Below are 14,461 nucleotides of genomic sequence, written 5' to 3'. Positions count from 1 at the left end.
AATTTAATGGGCAGGACTAATTTAGCCCCATTAATTGCAATGGGTCTACTCTGAGTAAAACTTCTGAAACCTTCTACAATTCTGGTTTCCCACCCCAATTAGCTTCTCCCTGTCATTCCAGAGGGAGCCAAGCTATTTGCAGGTAGGTACAACCCATTGCATTACACCATAACTGTAAAATAAAAAATAAGTGAATATTGGCATCAATTAGGGAAGTTTTTAATCTGTGATATTTTAAATGTATTTTAATATTTGATGGAAGCCGCCCAGAGTGGCTGGGGAGACCCAGCCAGATGGGCGGGGTACAAATAAATTATTATTATTATTATTATTATTATTATTATTATTATTATTATTATTATTATTTAAAAGTAGCCATGAAACACCCAGGTCTTTAAGTCCCATTTAAAAATAGTCCTCCTTGAACTTTTACCAGTGAATTCCCAGAAAAGGTTCAGAAAAACCTGGCCCATCCATCATGCTGCTCATGCAAGTTAAATATTGGGGGAAGGAAGCAACAGAACCAGCTGTGGATTGGCCACAGCTTATTTATGAAACTAGCCAAAATGCAGAAAGATTTTGTCTTGTATCGTCAAGAGTTCATTATTTGCAAGCAATGTGGTCATGCAAAGGCGTTGGTCAAATCCTACTTCTCCCTTTCCATTCTAAATCTCAGCAATATTACCATTCCAAAGTGGGTGTTCTCTCACTTTAGTGAGGGAACATATAGATCATGTTATACATTCTTGATATATACTATTAATTGCAAGAGTATTGAATCTGGTAGTCTTAGTGCCACCAGTACAAATTGTTGCAGTGCCAAAGATCTAATTTGAAATCTTTTTTTTAAAAAAGCAAAGTGTTAATATAGCACAGGCTTTTAATGCTTAGAACCACAACACTAATATGACAGCATCAGAAGCCTGCTTTGATCATTGTCCATCTGTGTTACATGCACTAAAACATCACTTCACTTACAGAACTCTATATGGTGAAGGCAGACAAAGATGGCACTTTAGAGATCTAACAAACAGCTGGGAATGGTGACCTGTGCTCTGCCCCATGGAAGTGTTTCATTTCAAGACCCTTAGGATCCATTTGATTCCAGCGAAGCTCTCATCTTCACAAAGAACTTGCTGTTGTACAAGAGGAGGTGGTAAATATCTCAGGACACTAAGGCTCTGAATAATTGGTGATAAATATGTAATAAGGCAACATTTCAGCAACACGAGAAAAAGCCTGTACTTCTACCCCAAGGCCTGCTAGTGGAAATTCATGACCTGAAACATTAAAACCAAACTGGCTGGTTTCCTGCTTTTTCTGACGAAAAAAGCAATTTTCATTTTTGGACCATCAGATGACAAAAGGTACTTGCGTGAATGAGGAGATAGCACTGGTCTCCAAAGATAGCCAAGGATGGCGAGCGTAAATACGGAACGACTTATTAGCAATTCACATCTGGTCTGTTATAGCTTTGGGCGGAGAAAACATTGCCGAGAAGCATGCAGGATATTTTGACAGCCTCTTTATGCCTAGATTGAATGTGGAAACGTAGATTGAAAATGAAATAGTGCTGGAACAACTTTCTTCTCAAAGCTACATCCTGTGCAGGACAACAAGAACAGCAGCCGAAGGAGGAGGAGCTTGTCCACTCATTCTTGTGCTCCTTTATGCAATTCTAATTGTGTAGAGGCTTCAAATGCCCCCAATAAAGCTTTACATTGTACATTGCAGCCAGTGTGTGGAAGGCAGGGATGGTGGTAGCAGAGAGGTCAAAGAGTGAGGCCAGTTTTTACAATCGCATGCCCGTCATTGCCGTGATACAATGTATGGTGGGCAATGCTTTTTTTCTCTCTAGAAAAATAGGTGTTGGTACTCACCATGAAAGGGACGCTGGTGGCACTGTGGTCTAAACCACTGAGCCTAGGGCTTGCCGATCAGAAGGTCGATGGTTCGAATCCCTGTGATGGGGTGAGCTCCTGTTGCTTGGTCCCAGCTCCTGCCCACCTAGCAGTTCGAAAGCACATCAAAGTGCAAGTAGATAAATAGATACCGCTCCAGCAGGAAGGTAAACAGCGTTTCTGTGCGCTGCTCTGGTTCACAGCTTAGTCATGCTGGCCACATGAACCAGAAGCTGTCTGTGGACAAACACTGGCTCCCTCCACCTATAGAGCGAGATGAGCACTGCAACCCCCGAGTCGTCCGCGACTGGACCTAACGGTCAAGGGTACCTTTACTTTTACCTTTACTCACCATGAAGTTGTTACAGTAAGTTCCACACTTTTTAGCAACAACAAAAAGAGGTGCCGGTACTGCGTACCTCTGAGTACCCCCTGAGAACACAAACAAACCTGACAGTGGGGGATGTGAGAAGTTGGCTTGTGCCACAATTCTGAAGTGACACAAAGCTCTTTCCCCATTCTAGATAACTCCCCATTCTTGTTTTCTTCGGTTGTCTCAGATATTTATACCACCAGAACTCCTCCCCAGTGCTCTGTTTTGTGAATGCTAATGCCTGCCTAAACTCCTGCTCACCCTTTGAAACACTGGTAACTGCAAGCTCAGTGTTTTGTTTTGTTTTATGTTATTATTTTAAAAAGCCTTTTTCTGGTGTCAGGGAGTTATTGCTTTGACTTTCCTTTAATATGGTGCCAAGATTGCCCTGCTCCCCCCGGGAGTTATTAAACATGTTTCAAACCATGCAAGCCCAACTCTTTAAGGGCTTTTAAAGTGTTACCCCACACCACGGGAGCGGAAAAATACCAAGGAACTTTCCCAACAAAATCTGCCGTAAATTACTACAAAACTCTGACAAGAAAGAAAATTGAGTATAAAAATTCTATCATAGGCCTATTGTACTGTAAATCTTCAGGCACGGTTCCTCCCCGCCTCCTGTGTCGGCTTTACCTGTGTCGGCTTGAGCTTGACTAAAATAAGGTCGGAGGTATTTCACAGCTATTAATTGGGCCAAAGAAGATGGAAGAGTGAGAGGAGTAAGAAAGACAAAAAGAGAAACAATGGTAGAATGGCTAAACATTGGGAACGTTTTAAAGGTGTCTTGGTGAGAGCCAGTGTGGTGTAGTGGTTAAGAGCGGTAGACTCGTAATCTGGGGAACCGGGTTCGCGTCTCCGCTCTTCCACATGCAGCTGCTGGGTGACCTTGGGCTAGTCACGCTTCTTTGAAGTCTCTCAGCCCCACTCACCTCACAGAGTGTTTGTTGTGGGGGAGGAAGGGAAAGGAGAATGTTAGCCGCTTTGAGACTCCTTCGGGTAGTGATAAAGCGGGATATCAAATCCAAACTCCTCCTCCTCCTCATCCTCCTCATCCTCCTCCTCCTCCTCCTCCTCTTCTTCTTATTATTCTTCTTCTTCTTCTTCTTCTTCTTCTTCTTCTTCTTCTTCTTCTTCTTCTTCCAGGTTAGCCCTTTGTCAATATGTCTGTCACTAGGGTTTGTCTACTGTTTACTCTCTGTATTCCTCACACGCAGTACTGTTTCTTTTCTGCTACAGTTCATATTCCTCCAAAAACTTCGTTATTCATCTCACGGTGTGCTGCAGCAAAATTGCATCATTTACACAATTAAGCAACATAAATTAAATTGTCATTACATTGTCCCAACCCATTTGTTTCAATGTAAAGGAAACACAATGCAACTTGGGTAGAAGATTGGATAGGATCAATTGAATATCATTTATGGACTGACAGCAACTGCAATTACTAGTCATAGTCACTGGATTGATTTCTGCTCTGGACAGAACAGAAATGTTGCGAACACCGGCAATTGCTGCTCCCGTTTCCATATTTTCCAACATCCCTTGATGCCACCTTTAAGAATGTAGATGTGTAAGACCTGTTCAGATTATGACTTGAACACCAGAGGGCTTAATATAAAGGTGGATTGGGGTACCGTACAGGTGTGCACAGAAGCCTTGCCCTCGACATTCCCAGGTGTGTTGGCTTCATCTTTTGACCTTCATGTCTTTAACACAGAGGTCTTCAGAGAGTTTCTAGGCATGTTTAGTTGAAAATGCCCGGAAACCTCCCTGAAATCAGGAACACTGAGCAAGAGAAACATACTGTGTAAAAGCACTGTCATGGTGAAACTTGGTTGTCAAAATGACAGTAAAAATAAATAAATCCTGTGCCAGTTTATATCTCAGTAGCTGAAGATCTATATTGGGTATGTAGCCAGAATTTAGTGAGTTTTTAAAAAGTAAAATAAAATACACATTACCGAATTTACTAGATTGTTGCAGTTACTCTACTTAGGAAGCATTATATTCCATAAACATAAAAATGCACTTAGTGGTTTTTTTTGTAATATAAAAGCCATAAATTGAATGCCTAAATTCCTTATCCTTATGTAACAGAGCTTGTAAACCATAACAGGTTTTTTCCCTTTTACCAACCAAACATTTTCAGGAATTCTGATAAAAGTCATAATTTCTTTCATGGTTTCTTACTCAACGTGTACTCAGTTGAGGTCCTTTGATTGTCCATTCCAAAACCTCCTCATTCTCCTCTCATTTTCACATTAAACACCAAAGGAATCATGGGCGGCGTGTTCATGCAATCCCTTTGTCTATCGGAATAACATCAAACAAGGGGGAATGGACAAAACATGGTGCAAATGTTTAATTGTCTGTCACTGGAAGAAGACTGCATCATCTGTTTAATCCATCTGATTACTTTTGAGCCTGAAATAAATAAGAACATTTATTATGTATAGGACCGCCTGTCGTGAAATGTGCTTGCAGCTTTGTCCCATCTAGGAAGATGTGCTCTCTGATTCCTTAGGGTGGCGATGTTCTTTGCTAATACTATTGGCTTAATTTGTTAGGGGGGAAACTGCAGAATAGACTAATACAGAAAAAGCTAGATTCTGAGTGACTCTACCATGAGGGGTTGTTTTTTGTTTTTTTTTAACGGTCAGGGGTACCTTTACCTTTTACAATCAAAATAAAATAAAAAAAATCCTTCCAGTAGCACCTTAGAGACCAACTAAGTTAGTTCTTGGTATGAGCTGACTTCCGGCGAGCACGCCATCGTGGGCGGTCGTGGGTCGCTTCGGCAGCGAAGCGACTCAGGCCGACCCGGGGGCTGGAGCCCCGCTACCGCTAAGCGGGGCTCCGGTAAGCCGCGGGTCGAGCGTCCCGCGGCTTGGGCCCTCCGGCGAGCCCACTATAGCTCCGAACCCTTCCCTCGTTCCCCCTGTAAAGGGGGAGTGGGGGTGAAGGGACTACGGAGCTGGGCTGAGGAGGAATGCCCCAACCGGGCCGGCGAAGCGGTGGCCGCCGCTCGCGGTGAGCGATATCGTTCTACCTGGTAAAGAAAGACAGAGGAAGCCCGTTGGCCGTGAGTACTCTAACAGTGGATTTATCCTGATAATGGCTCTCCGGGAGAAATGACGAAAAGGAAGCCCGTTTTGACTCCCTTTGGAGAAAGAGAAAGTAACTGTATCAATGGCGACTGCTGTGACAATGGAGGATACAAATGTTTCAAACTTAACAGGCAAGATCAGTCAGACCCCTTTAAGGGATCAAAGTTGGTGGAAATATTTCTTTTTAAAAAGGATGGAATGTAATCTTTTCGCCCTGACTTCAGGGAAAATGGCTGCGGAGATCAGTGTTAGAAATGGAAAAATACTGTGACTAAGATGGCAAATACTGTAATCTGATACCCTGTGCCCATTTCTACCATGTTGGGCTTTGTTTTCAAGTTGGTTTTGGACTCTGGTCTCACGCATGAGCAAAGGACTTTTATTTTGAAATTGGAACTGTTGAACCAGAAATTAACTTTGTTGAACCAGGATATGGCAAGACAGTTATATCCCACAGAACAGACTATTGCGGACATGGCTAAATTGGAAGAGACCTTTGACAGGGAGCTAAAGGGGATTATTGAAGTACAAAATACACTGTTTTTGCAACTCCGAAGAGATGGAACGTCCTGTTGGAGTGAGAGTCCCAGGATTAGGAAACAATTTATATCGCTTACAATCAAAAGATGAATGGAATTTCGAAGCGGAGATGCTGGAAAATGAGGATCGGTGTACCCTGATACTCCCTGCAAAGACTGTAATAGACTGTGTCTGGATTTGTGGATCTACAGGAAAAGAGGACATTCTGGAAATTGGTTGAGGTATAAGTTGGAGAAGCATCTGGGGGGAAGTCCCGAGATGGTGTAAGAAAATGGTCAGAAAAGGGATAGGGTGAAATATATTAAGGATAAAAATTAGGATGGTTTATTATGGTACCCTGAAGTTGGCGTGTTAAGATTTTAAGCTTTTGAACTAGAGAAGAGATATTTGAATATTTGTGTTATTAGCAGCAGTCTAAGTGAAAGAAGATGTTTGATATGATATAAGAAGTAATATGTTATGTTATAAAGTTGTGTTATTAATTATTGTGAAGTAATATTTGGAATAGATCTGATATAAAATAAGAAGTGATAGATTATTTTGGAGTAAAAATAAGATTATAAGAAGCTTGTTTAGTTTAGATTTATTAATGATTTAATTTTAGTGATGAGGAGTTACCAAAGTAAATTTGATCTGGAACCAAAGGAGAGGAAAACGGGGGAAGTCGCTAAGTAGTGACGTGAACAAGAAAAGTTTTTTTTGTGTGAAACAAGAATAAGAATTGTTGGTGTATTTTGTTTTGTTGTGCTTTGATGGTGGGGTTTGTGTTTGATGTGTTGTGTAGCCGTATGTGTTATATTGTTCTTTGTATTGAAAAACCAATAAATTCTCTATTAAAAAAAAAAAAGTTCTTGGTATGAGCTTTCGTGTGCATGCACACTTCTTCAGATACACTTTTACCTTTTACAGACAGTCTAATCAGAGGCAATTCTTGGCCATAATTGGCAACCGTATTCTGGGACACCCACACTGATGGACATTCCCACCCAAAGTGAAAGTATAAACCAGTCAGTCCAATTCCCTGTTGGCAATGTTAGGTGAGGGTTTTCTATGACACCTACTGGTAATAAATAATCTATCTCCTGCTGTTGCACTCAGGTCTTCAGACTTCCCATAAGAATCTGCTTGAGCACTGTGAGAATAGGATGCTCAACAAGATGGGTCTTTGCCCTGATCCAAAAAGGTTCTTCTTTTAATCTTATGAAGGCTTTGCTTTAGGATTCCTCTGTATTTGTGCCAACTGATAAGTATGCAAAGAGACTGGGATAGAGCATTAATTGTCTCCCTTAAAAAAACCCTCCTAATTTATTGTCCCATGTTACAGGATAGGGGATGTCATCCAAACGATGGCATTTGGAGACTGTGACACATAGATGATTACAGACTCTGGCTGAGGAAACAGTAGCATCTACAAAAGATTCCCAATAAATTGGTGGGTGTTTGGCTCCCTCCTTGGTGGGAAACTGGTGCAGGTGTTGCTGATAGTGCCAAGAGATCAGTTTCACTTCTTTTAGAGGCAGCTGCATGCAAGAGAGGTCTCCCTTTAGCCAGTCAGTGAAAGAAGCAATATGCTTTTCCTGCTCTCTGAGTGTGAAAGCCTTGAGGATTGTGGCGTGCCTCTCATTTTGGAGGATGCGGCACTGGATGATGCAGCTCTCTGAGTGTGAAAGCCTTGAGGATTTTATTGTTCCTCTCATTCTGGGTGAGGAGGCACTGATATTGATAGAGAAAGACCAGCAGTCAGGGTTTCTTTCTTTATTTTTTTACCAGCACTGCCAAGTAAGTGCATTATCTCTAATCACTAAGTGCTCAAGGGCATAGCTGTCAACTTTTCCCTTTTCTTGCGAGGAATCCTATTCGAAATAAGGGATTTTCCCTTTAAAAAGGGGAAAAGCTGACAGCTATGCTCAAGGGTGATTTTAGGCTTGCCCCTGCAACCGGTGGCATAGCATGGGTTGCCAACATCCGGGGCCATGCAGAGAGGGTGGGAGGGAAAACAGATGGAGGAAACAGGCACATTCAACTGCCTAACTGTGTCCATGTCACCCAGAAGATTGTAGCTGCAGAGATAAGAAAAGTCATTCTATGACCCTCAACACTCGCCCACTGCTGCTTGTTCTGGGTGCACTCATTTAGTGCTCTGTGGAACAGCATACCCATCTAATAAGCAGTGCTATTTTTCTAGAAAAATACAGTAGGTGCCAGACCTCATCATGAATGCCTCCCTCATTCTCTTAGAATGGCACCTTACAGGAGATCTGAGTTGAGCAGCATCGTTATGGCATAATTTCAGATGCAAGATCTCCTTTTGTACTTATTTCCCATTTCTCTAGAAATCTCTCTCTCTCTCTCTCTCTCTCTCTCTCTCTCTCTCTCTCTCTCTCTCCCTCCCTCCCTCCCTCCCTCCCTCCCTCCCTCCCTCCCTCCCTTTTTTGAAAACTGGAGAAATTGCTATTTTGTCATTCCCTCAGGCCCTTCACTCCAAGCGTTTCCTTGAGAGACTCCAATCCAATTAATTGCTAAAATAATGAAGAAAACTGTAACAAAATAGGGAGAGTAACTCTTTTGATCTTACACGCGCACAATGTTGTATTGTTTTCTTTTGGTTATTTCCCCCTCCCTTCCCCCGATAGTTCATTGCTATCAGATTTCACATTGGTTAGGTTTATATTTTATAAGGAGATGGACACTATTCAGATGTTCTTCCGAACAAATAGGTTTTGCTTGCGGCTGATGTTATGTTTGGTGTGAAGTCGGAAAAGATATGTGCAAGTAGCTTGCACATATAGGTTCTGTCCATGAATGTTCAGACAACTTTTGAACAGGCAGGGTCCCAATTGAAAGAGCTCACGAATCCACAATTTGTGCAAGCCTAGGCTTTTATTGACATTATGCCAAGTGCACATAGGGGACGGTCTATCAGGCCATCTACTCACCTCTATGTGCATTTAATGCCTGTGTTATATTATACTCAGGGTGTACACAGCCCCAAGATTCACTTTGAATCTGTATCCATGCATTATTATTTTTAATCCAATCTGTTTCCGGGCCACTCTTATTTTCTGTCTATGTTTTGGGTTCGGTTTCACTATCATAAGGAATATAAGGTCACATTCATGCCATACATTAAAAGCACTCATATATCGGCCTAGATAGCTCAGTTGGTTAGAGTATGGTGCTGATAATGCCAAGGTTGAAGGTTCAATCAGGGTATGGGACAGCTGCATATTCCTGCATTGCAGGTGGTTGGATTAGAATCAGGGGTCAGCAAACTTTTCCAACAGGGGGCCGGACCACTGTCCTTCAGACCTTGTGGGGGGCTGGACTATATTTTGGGGAAAAAATGAACCAATTCCTATGCCCCACAAATAAAATTTAAATAAAAACACACATTCTACTCATGTAAAAACACCAGGCAGGCCCCACAAATAACCCAGAGATGCATTTTAAATAAAAGGACACATTCTACTCATGTAAAAACACGCTGATTCCTGGACCATCCGTGGGCCAGATTTAGAAGGCGATTGGGCCGGATCCAGCCCCCGGGCCTTTGTTTGCCTACCCATGGACTAGATGATCCTCAGACCCTAACTCTACAATTAAATGATCTCTATGACCACTTTAACAAATATGTCTTCCTTCCAATGTATCTTGGGAACTGTAGTTTGCTAGGAATACTTAAACAGCATGCAGCATCTATTGGCAAAAATAACAAGGGGACTTCACGGTTTCACCTTAATCCTAGAAACACCTCACCGATGATGTTGCTCATAGGCCCTCACCTGCAACAGCTTCTTACAAGGGCAAGGACATTTGATGGCAGTTTTAAAACATTTGACGTACGGGTTAATGAATATGCATAGGACATTATTGGCCCTATAAGGCACCTGATTCAGTCCTATTTGCGGGGCTCTGCGTGGACCTGTTGTTCCTAGTCAAGTCAGAGTCTGAATGAATAGGGAACCATTCATCCGAGCCTCATCCTCTGTAACAAGGAAAACCATTATGAAAACTACAGGGAAAAGCTTCTATGGATGCCGTGACCATTGTCACCAGGCTAGCGTTCCAGATAGCGGCATCCCCCAAGGAACTGCAGGATGACATGACCAGCGTGACAGAAATTAGCATTTAGGGGACAATTTTGCTTCCTTTGGAAAAATGCCACATTCGGAAGAAAGACTAAAAATGTCAACTATAAAGTAATCAATCTATAAAGTAATAAACCAATGTTTGAACTGGAGGAATCGTTATTTGTGGCTTAAGGAGATAGCCTAAAATGACTTATCCTTAATGATGGATTCCCATCCCATGCTTTTAATGTGGGTTCGGGTCTTTGAGGGCATCCTATATATATTTTTAATGTGGACTCCTGACGCCCTTCACAATCATCTCCCAACAACAGCTGACACAGCAAACTAGACCATAGAATGGCATAGAAAACAAATGAGTCACTAAAGGAAAGATTTGATTAAGGTCATGCAATGTCAATGGCAGGTATGGGACTAACAGACTTACTAAAGTTTATTTCTGCTCCTATTATTTTCCCTTGTTGTGACACAGTTAAGTAGGCCTTATGGAGGTGTTAGGGCAATTGCGCACCTGGCCTGTTTGGAATGGGTGTTTCCTTTCTAGCCAATGGGAGAAACTTTATTGCCTTCCCTTGGTAGTGAACAAATGTGAATGCGCGAAAAATATTACAAACTCTTTGGGTTTAGTAGCATATTAGCCTCTGGTTTCTGGTTTTTCAGGTTCTGTACTAGGGTGGGGCCAGATCTCCTCCCCTCATGAATGTCAACCTTTACATTTGTATGAGGCTTCCCACCTGCCAATCATCTGATCAGATGACTGGGCTTTGCCTTTTGAAAGTAGTTTAAATACAAACAAACCTCAAAGTGATGGTAGTCACAACTTTTACCTGCATTTCACCTGACTTCCCATGTGATATCGGGGTCGGGTAGGTGGATGTGGGGGGGGGTTGGGGGGGGGAGGGCTTTGTAAATCAGCTGCCAGGTCAGACGTGCCCCAGCCCTGTTGTGCGCTATGGGGTCCAGAAATCAAGAACCATATATAGGTTTGTTGTATTTCATTTATGGACACGGCTCAGTTTGGACAGTGCTCAGTTATACTTTCATGGGTCCCTCGATTGCCTTAGGTTCATGATTAATGCACTGGAATATTTTGCAGGGGGCTATAGGACTGTTACTGTCAAGATAAACTCATAAAATTTACAGCTCCGAGCGAAAGTCATAATTTTTAAGTCGTAATTTTTATTTAGTAACATTACCGACAGCACACATTATTGACAAAAAAAAACCCTTCTTGAAATGTACTTAGTCATTCCCTTTGGGAACAATATAGGTCATGTGGCCAGCATGCCTAAACTGCTTCTGGCACAACAGGACACCGTGATGAGTGCCAGAGTGCACAGAAACGCCTGCTGCAGTGGTACCTATTTATCTACTTACATTGGTATGCTTTCGAACTGCTCGGTTGACAGGAGCTGGGTGCCACACCCCATAATGAAGTCTGACTGGACTTAACCATCCAGGGATCTTTTATCTTTACCTTATACCCTGAGTTGTTTGTTGTTTAGTCATCTTAGTCGAGTTCAGCTCTCTGTGACCCCATGAACCAGAGCATTCCTTGGAAACTCTCACTTTCTTCTCAAAGTTTCTCCTATTTTATGTCCATGGAGTTTTCATGGCAAAATACTGGAGTGGGTTGCCAGTTCCTTCTCCAGGTGGATCACATTTAGTCTAAACTCTTGGCTATGACCTGTCCATCTTGGGTGACCCTGCACAGCATAGCTCATAGCTTCTTGGAGTTATTCAAGCCTTTTCACCATGACAAGGCAGTGATACCCTGAGTAGACCTGTTGAAATCAAGGCACTTCCTTTGTGGATGACTTACGTTGGAGATCACACTTGGTTTTAAATTTATGCTTCAGAGATGTAAAAACTACCTTTGTTCTGTTCCTCCCCCTGCAGATACCTCAAATCAGCTATGCATCTACAGCACCAGAGTTAAGTGATAACACCAGGTATGACTTTTTCTCTCGGGTGGTGCCACCTGACTCTTATCAAGCCCAAGCCATGGTTGATATTGTGACAGCACTTGGATGGAACTATGTTTCGACGCTGGCTTCAGAGGGGAACTACGGAGAGAGCGGAGTCGAAGCATTTACACAGATCTCGAGGGAAATTGGTAAGTGGACATCAGTTTGTTTGTTTGTTTGTTTGTTGTTTTTTAAAAATGTGTTTAGAGCTGACAAGTTGGTAAACTGTTGAGCTTGGTTCTGCCTGCTTAGACCTGCAAGGAATAATTAGCCTCTGCAGATACCTTTTGAGGGAAGCTGTGCATGTGGTGGCTGGTTTTGTTTCTCATTTGTCTCTCAGTGTGACATTTTTGTGACCAGTTAGGAAGGAAATGTTTTGACCAGGAACCCAGGTAATTTAAAAGTGGCTATCAAAAAAGGCAAGCTAATTCCTAGGCCTGGTTTGGAAGGTAGCAGTGGTAGTTAAATCTTTGATGGTTAACAAGTGATATACAGCAGAGATGAGGATGCTGTGGTGTCTCCGATTTCTCTGTTGGACTCCAATTCTCATCAACCCAGGCAGTGGTCAAGGATGATGGGACCTGTAGTCCAACAAAACCTGAAGGACCGCAGGTTCCTCAGCCTTGACGTAGACTGTGTATGTTCCTCCTGTTGCTTCAGTGTGCAATGAGACAGGGCCATTACGTACCTTTATACCAGAGAGTGGGTGTAAGAATGTAGTGTTCTCGAGGATATATGACATGTTGACTATATTTTGTTGTGTTCTGGATTCTGAACTTGAGCTTTCAGTGGGCTGCAGATCCCATAAGGTGGCAAAACTTACACCCAACCACCTTGCAGGCCTCGCATTCAGCACACACTGTGAGCCTGCCTTTCAATGCAAATGGTACCTCAAACACTATTTGGGCAATACCACACATCAAGGAGAGGAAGAAAAATATGCATTGTGTGATAATCAAGAGTTTTAGTTGTTTAAGCTCTACAGTTGGTATACCTGTTCCATGGCATTTTATGAAGTTCTTAATATTCTCCATCCATTTCCCCCTTACGTGACTAACTCCTAACATACCCTAGTTCTTAAGTCATTAGCATGAGGCGCCCCCTGCTTCCGCCATCTCTTTGATCTTTACCTTGTGCTCATTAGAGTTGTTCCTTTTTGTCTGGGAAATTGGGTCTTCTTGAAGAACAATGGATTTTTTAATGTCTCCATTAAATGATGAAAGAGAACAGGGAATGGTGGGTGTGGTGGTTGCGGCATCCTGAAATATGCTGCCGTGAAGTTTAATTTGCTCAGTGTCACTCTTGCAACCTATTCTCTGTGAAACTCTCACTACAGAGAATCACTCAACATACTTGCTACTTTCCCACCCGCAGTACCTAGGGCCTATGAGGTGGAGTGAAGCATCCTGCTTCGGGTGGTGGAATCCTATGGGGCAGTGTCCCCGTGGGTGCCCCACACACCCCTGCTGCCATCACTGCTTCTGGCATGGTTTTGCAAGATCTCACTGGAAGCTGCTACTGTGTAACTCAAGTAAATTAGGCAGTGTGTGTGTGGAGAAGGGTGGCACCTTCCTGTTTTGCCTCAGATACCAATATGGGACGGGCCACCCCTGACTGGGTGGGGGAAGTCTTGGGCAAGTTGCCCTTTTTCCAATTGCTTCAGGGTGACATGTGTTGGAGATCCCTTGTGAGGTGGACCAATTTGAGAAAGCCCAGAGGCCAAGGTTACCTAGTGACCTTTATGGGTGAGTGGACATTTGAAGCCCAACCTCCTAGCCCAACTCCACTATCCATTAACTATACCATCATGGTTCTTATGGTGGCAGTATGTCTTAAAGTTGTATAGAAACAATTTCATTCGGATGAAGTACTGGATGAAATTAAGTGTGTTTCTCCTTGAGTAATCCTGACTATGCATTTTTTTTTAAAAAAATATTTTTTATTAAAGGTTTTCTTGATTTACAAAGGTATGTGTAATGTCTCTCTCATATTTTTTTCCATGTAACATTTTTACAAATCAGTTACCTTTGTTGAGACATTAGGAAGAAAAGGGGGAAAGAGGTGGGCGGGGTGCAGAGATGGGTGGGGTGGGAATCTATGAATGCTCAGAGACTTACTGTACTTTTCCGTGTATAAGACTAGGTTTTTTTTTTTAAAAAAAAACAACTTTAAAATAAGGTTAAAAATCTGGGGGAGTCTTATACATGGATGCCCATTTTCTACATTTGGGGTCCCCAAAAGTAGGGGGCATCTTATACATGGAGGCATCTTATACATGGAAAAATACGTTATACTACATTTTGAATTAGAGTTCTACACGAAAGCTAACCATAGGTTATGCTCAATGCATACAAGCACAAATAGGTAGACTGTGGAACATGCTTGAAACGGTCCATATCAGACTCACCAGGAACCGATCATATCTATGCTGCGTATGCTTGAAAATGATATGTCCACCTGTCAATTTGAGTAGGTTCTGTATCAG

The 14,461-nt window shown here is 42.4% G+C and overlaps 1 protein-coding gene across 1 annotated transcript in view; it reads left to right on the top strand.

The window, feature by feature from the left end:
• Positions 1–13,376, top strand: part of LOC117054565 (metabotropic glutamate receptor 8-like) — a 103,269-nt gene extending 89,893 nt beyond the window's left edge. Inside the window, exons 2-3 of the mRNA XM_033163523.1 lie at positions 11,909–12,125; positions 13,351–13,376. Coding sequence (XP_033019414.1) covers positions 11,909–12,125; positions 13,351–13,376 — 243 coding nt within the window. The remainder of the gene's footprint in view (positions 1–11,908; positions 12,126–13,350) is intronic.
• Positions 13,377–14,461: the final 1,085 nt, after the last annotated feature.

This window comes from Lacerta agilis, chromosome 10 (genome assembly GCF_009819535.1).
Source record: "Lacerta agilis isolate rLacAgi1 chromosome 10, rLacAgi1.pri, whole genome shotgun sequence".
Classification (NCBI taxonomy): Eukaryota; Metazoa; Chordata; class Lepidosauria; order Squamata; family Lacertidae; genus Lacerta; species Lacerta agilis.
Note: the sequence above shows the minus strand (reverse complement) of the source record. Positions and strands in the feature narration are given on the sequence as shown.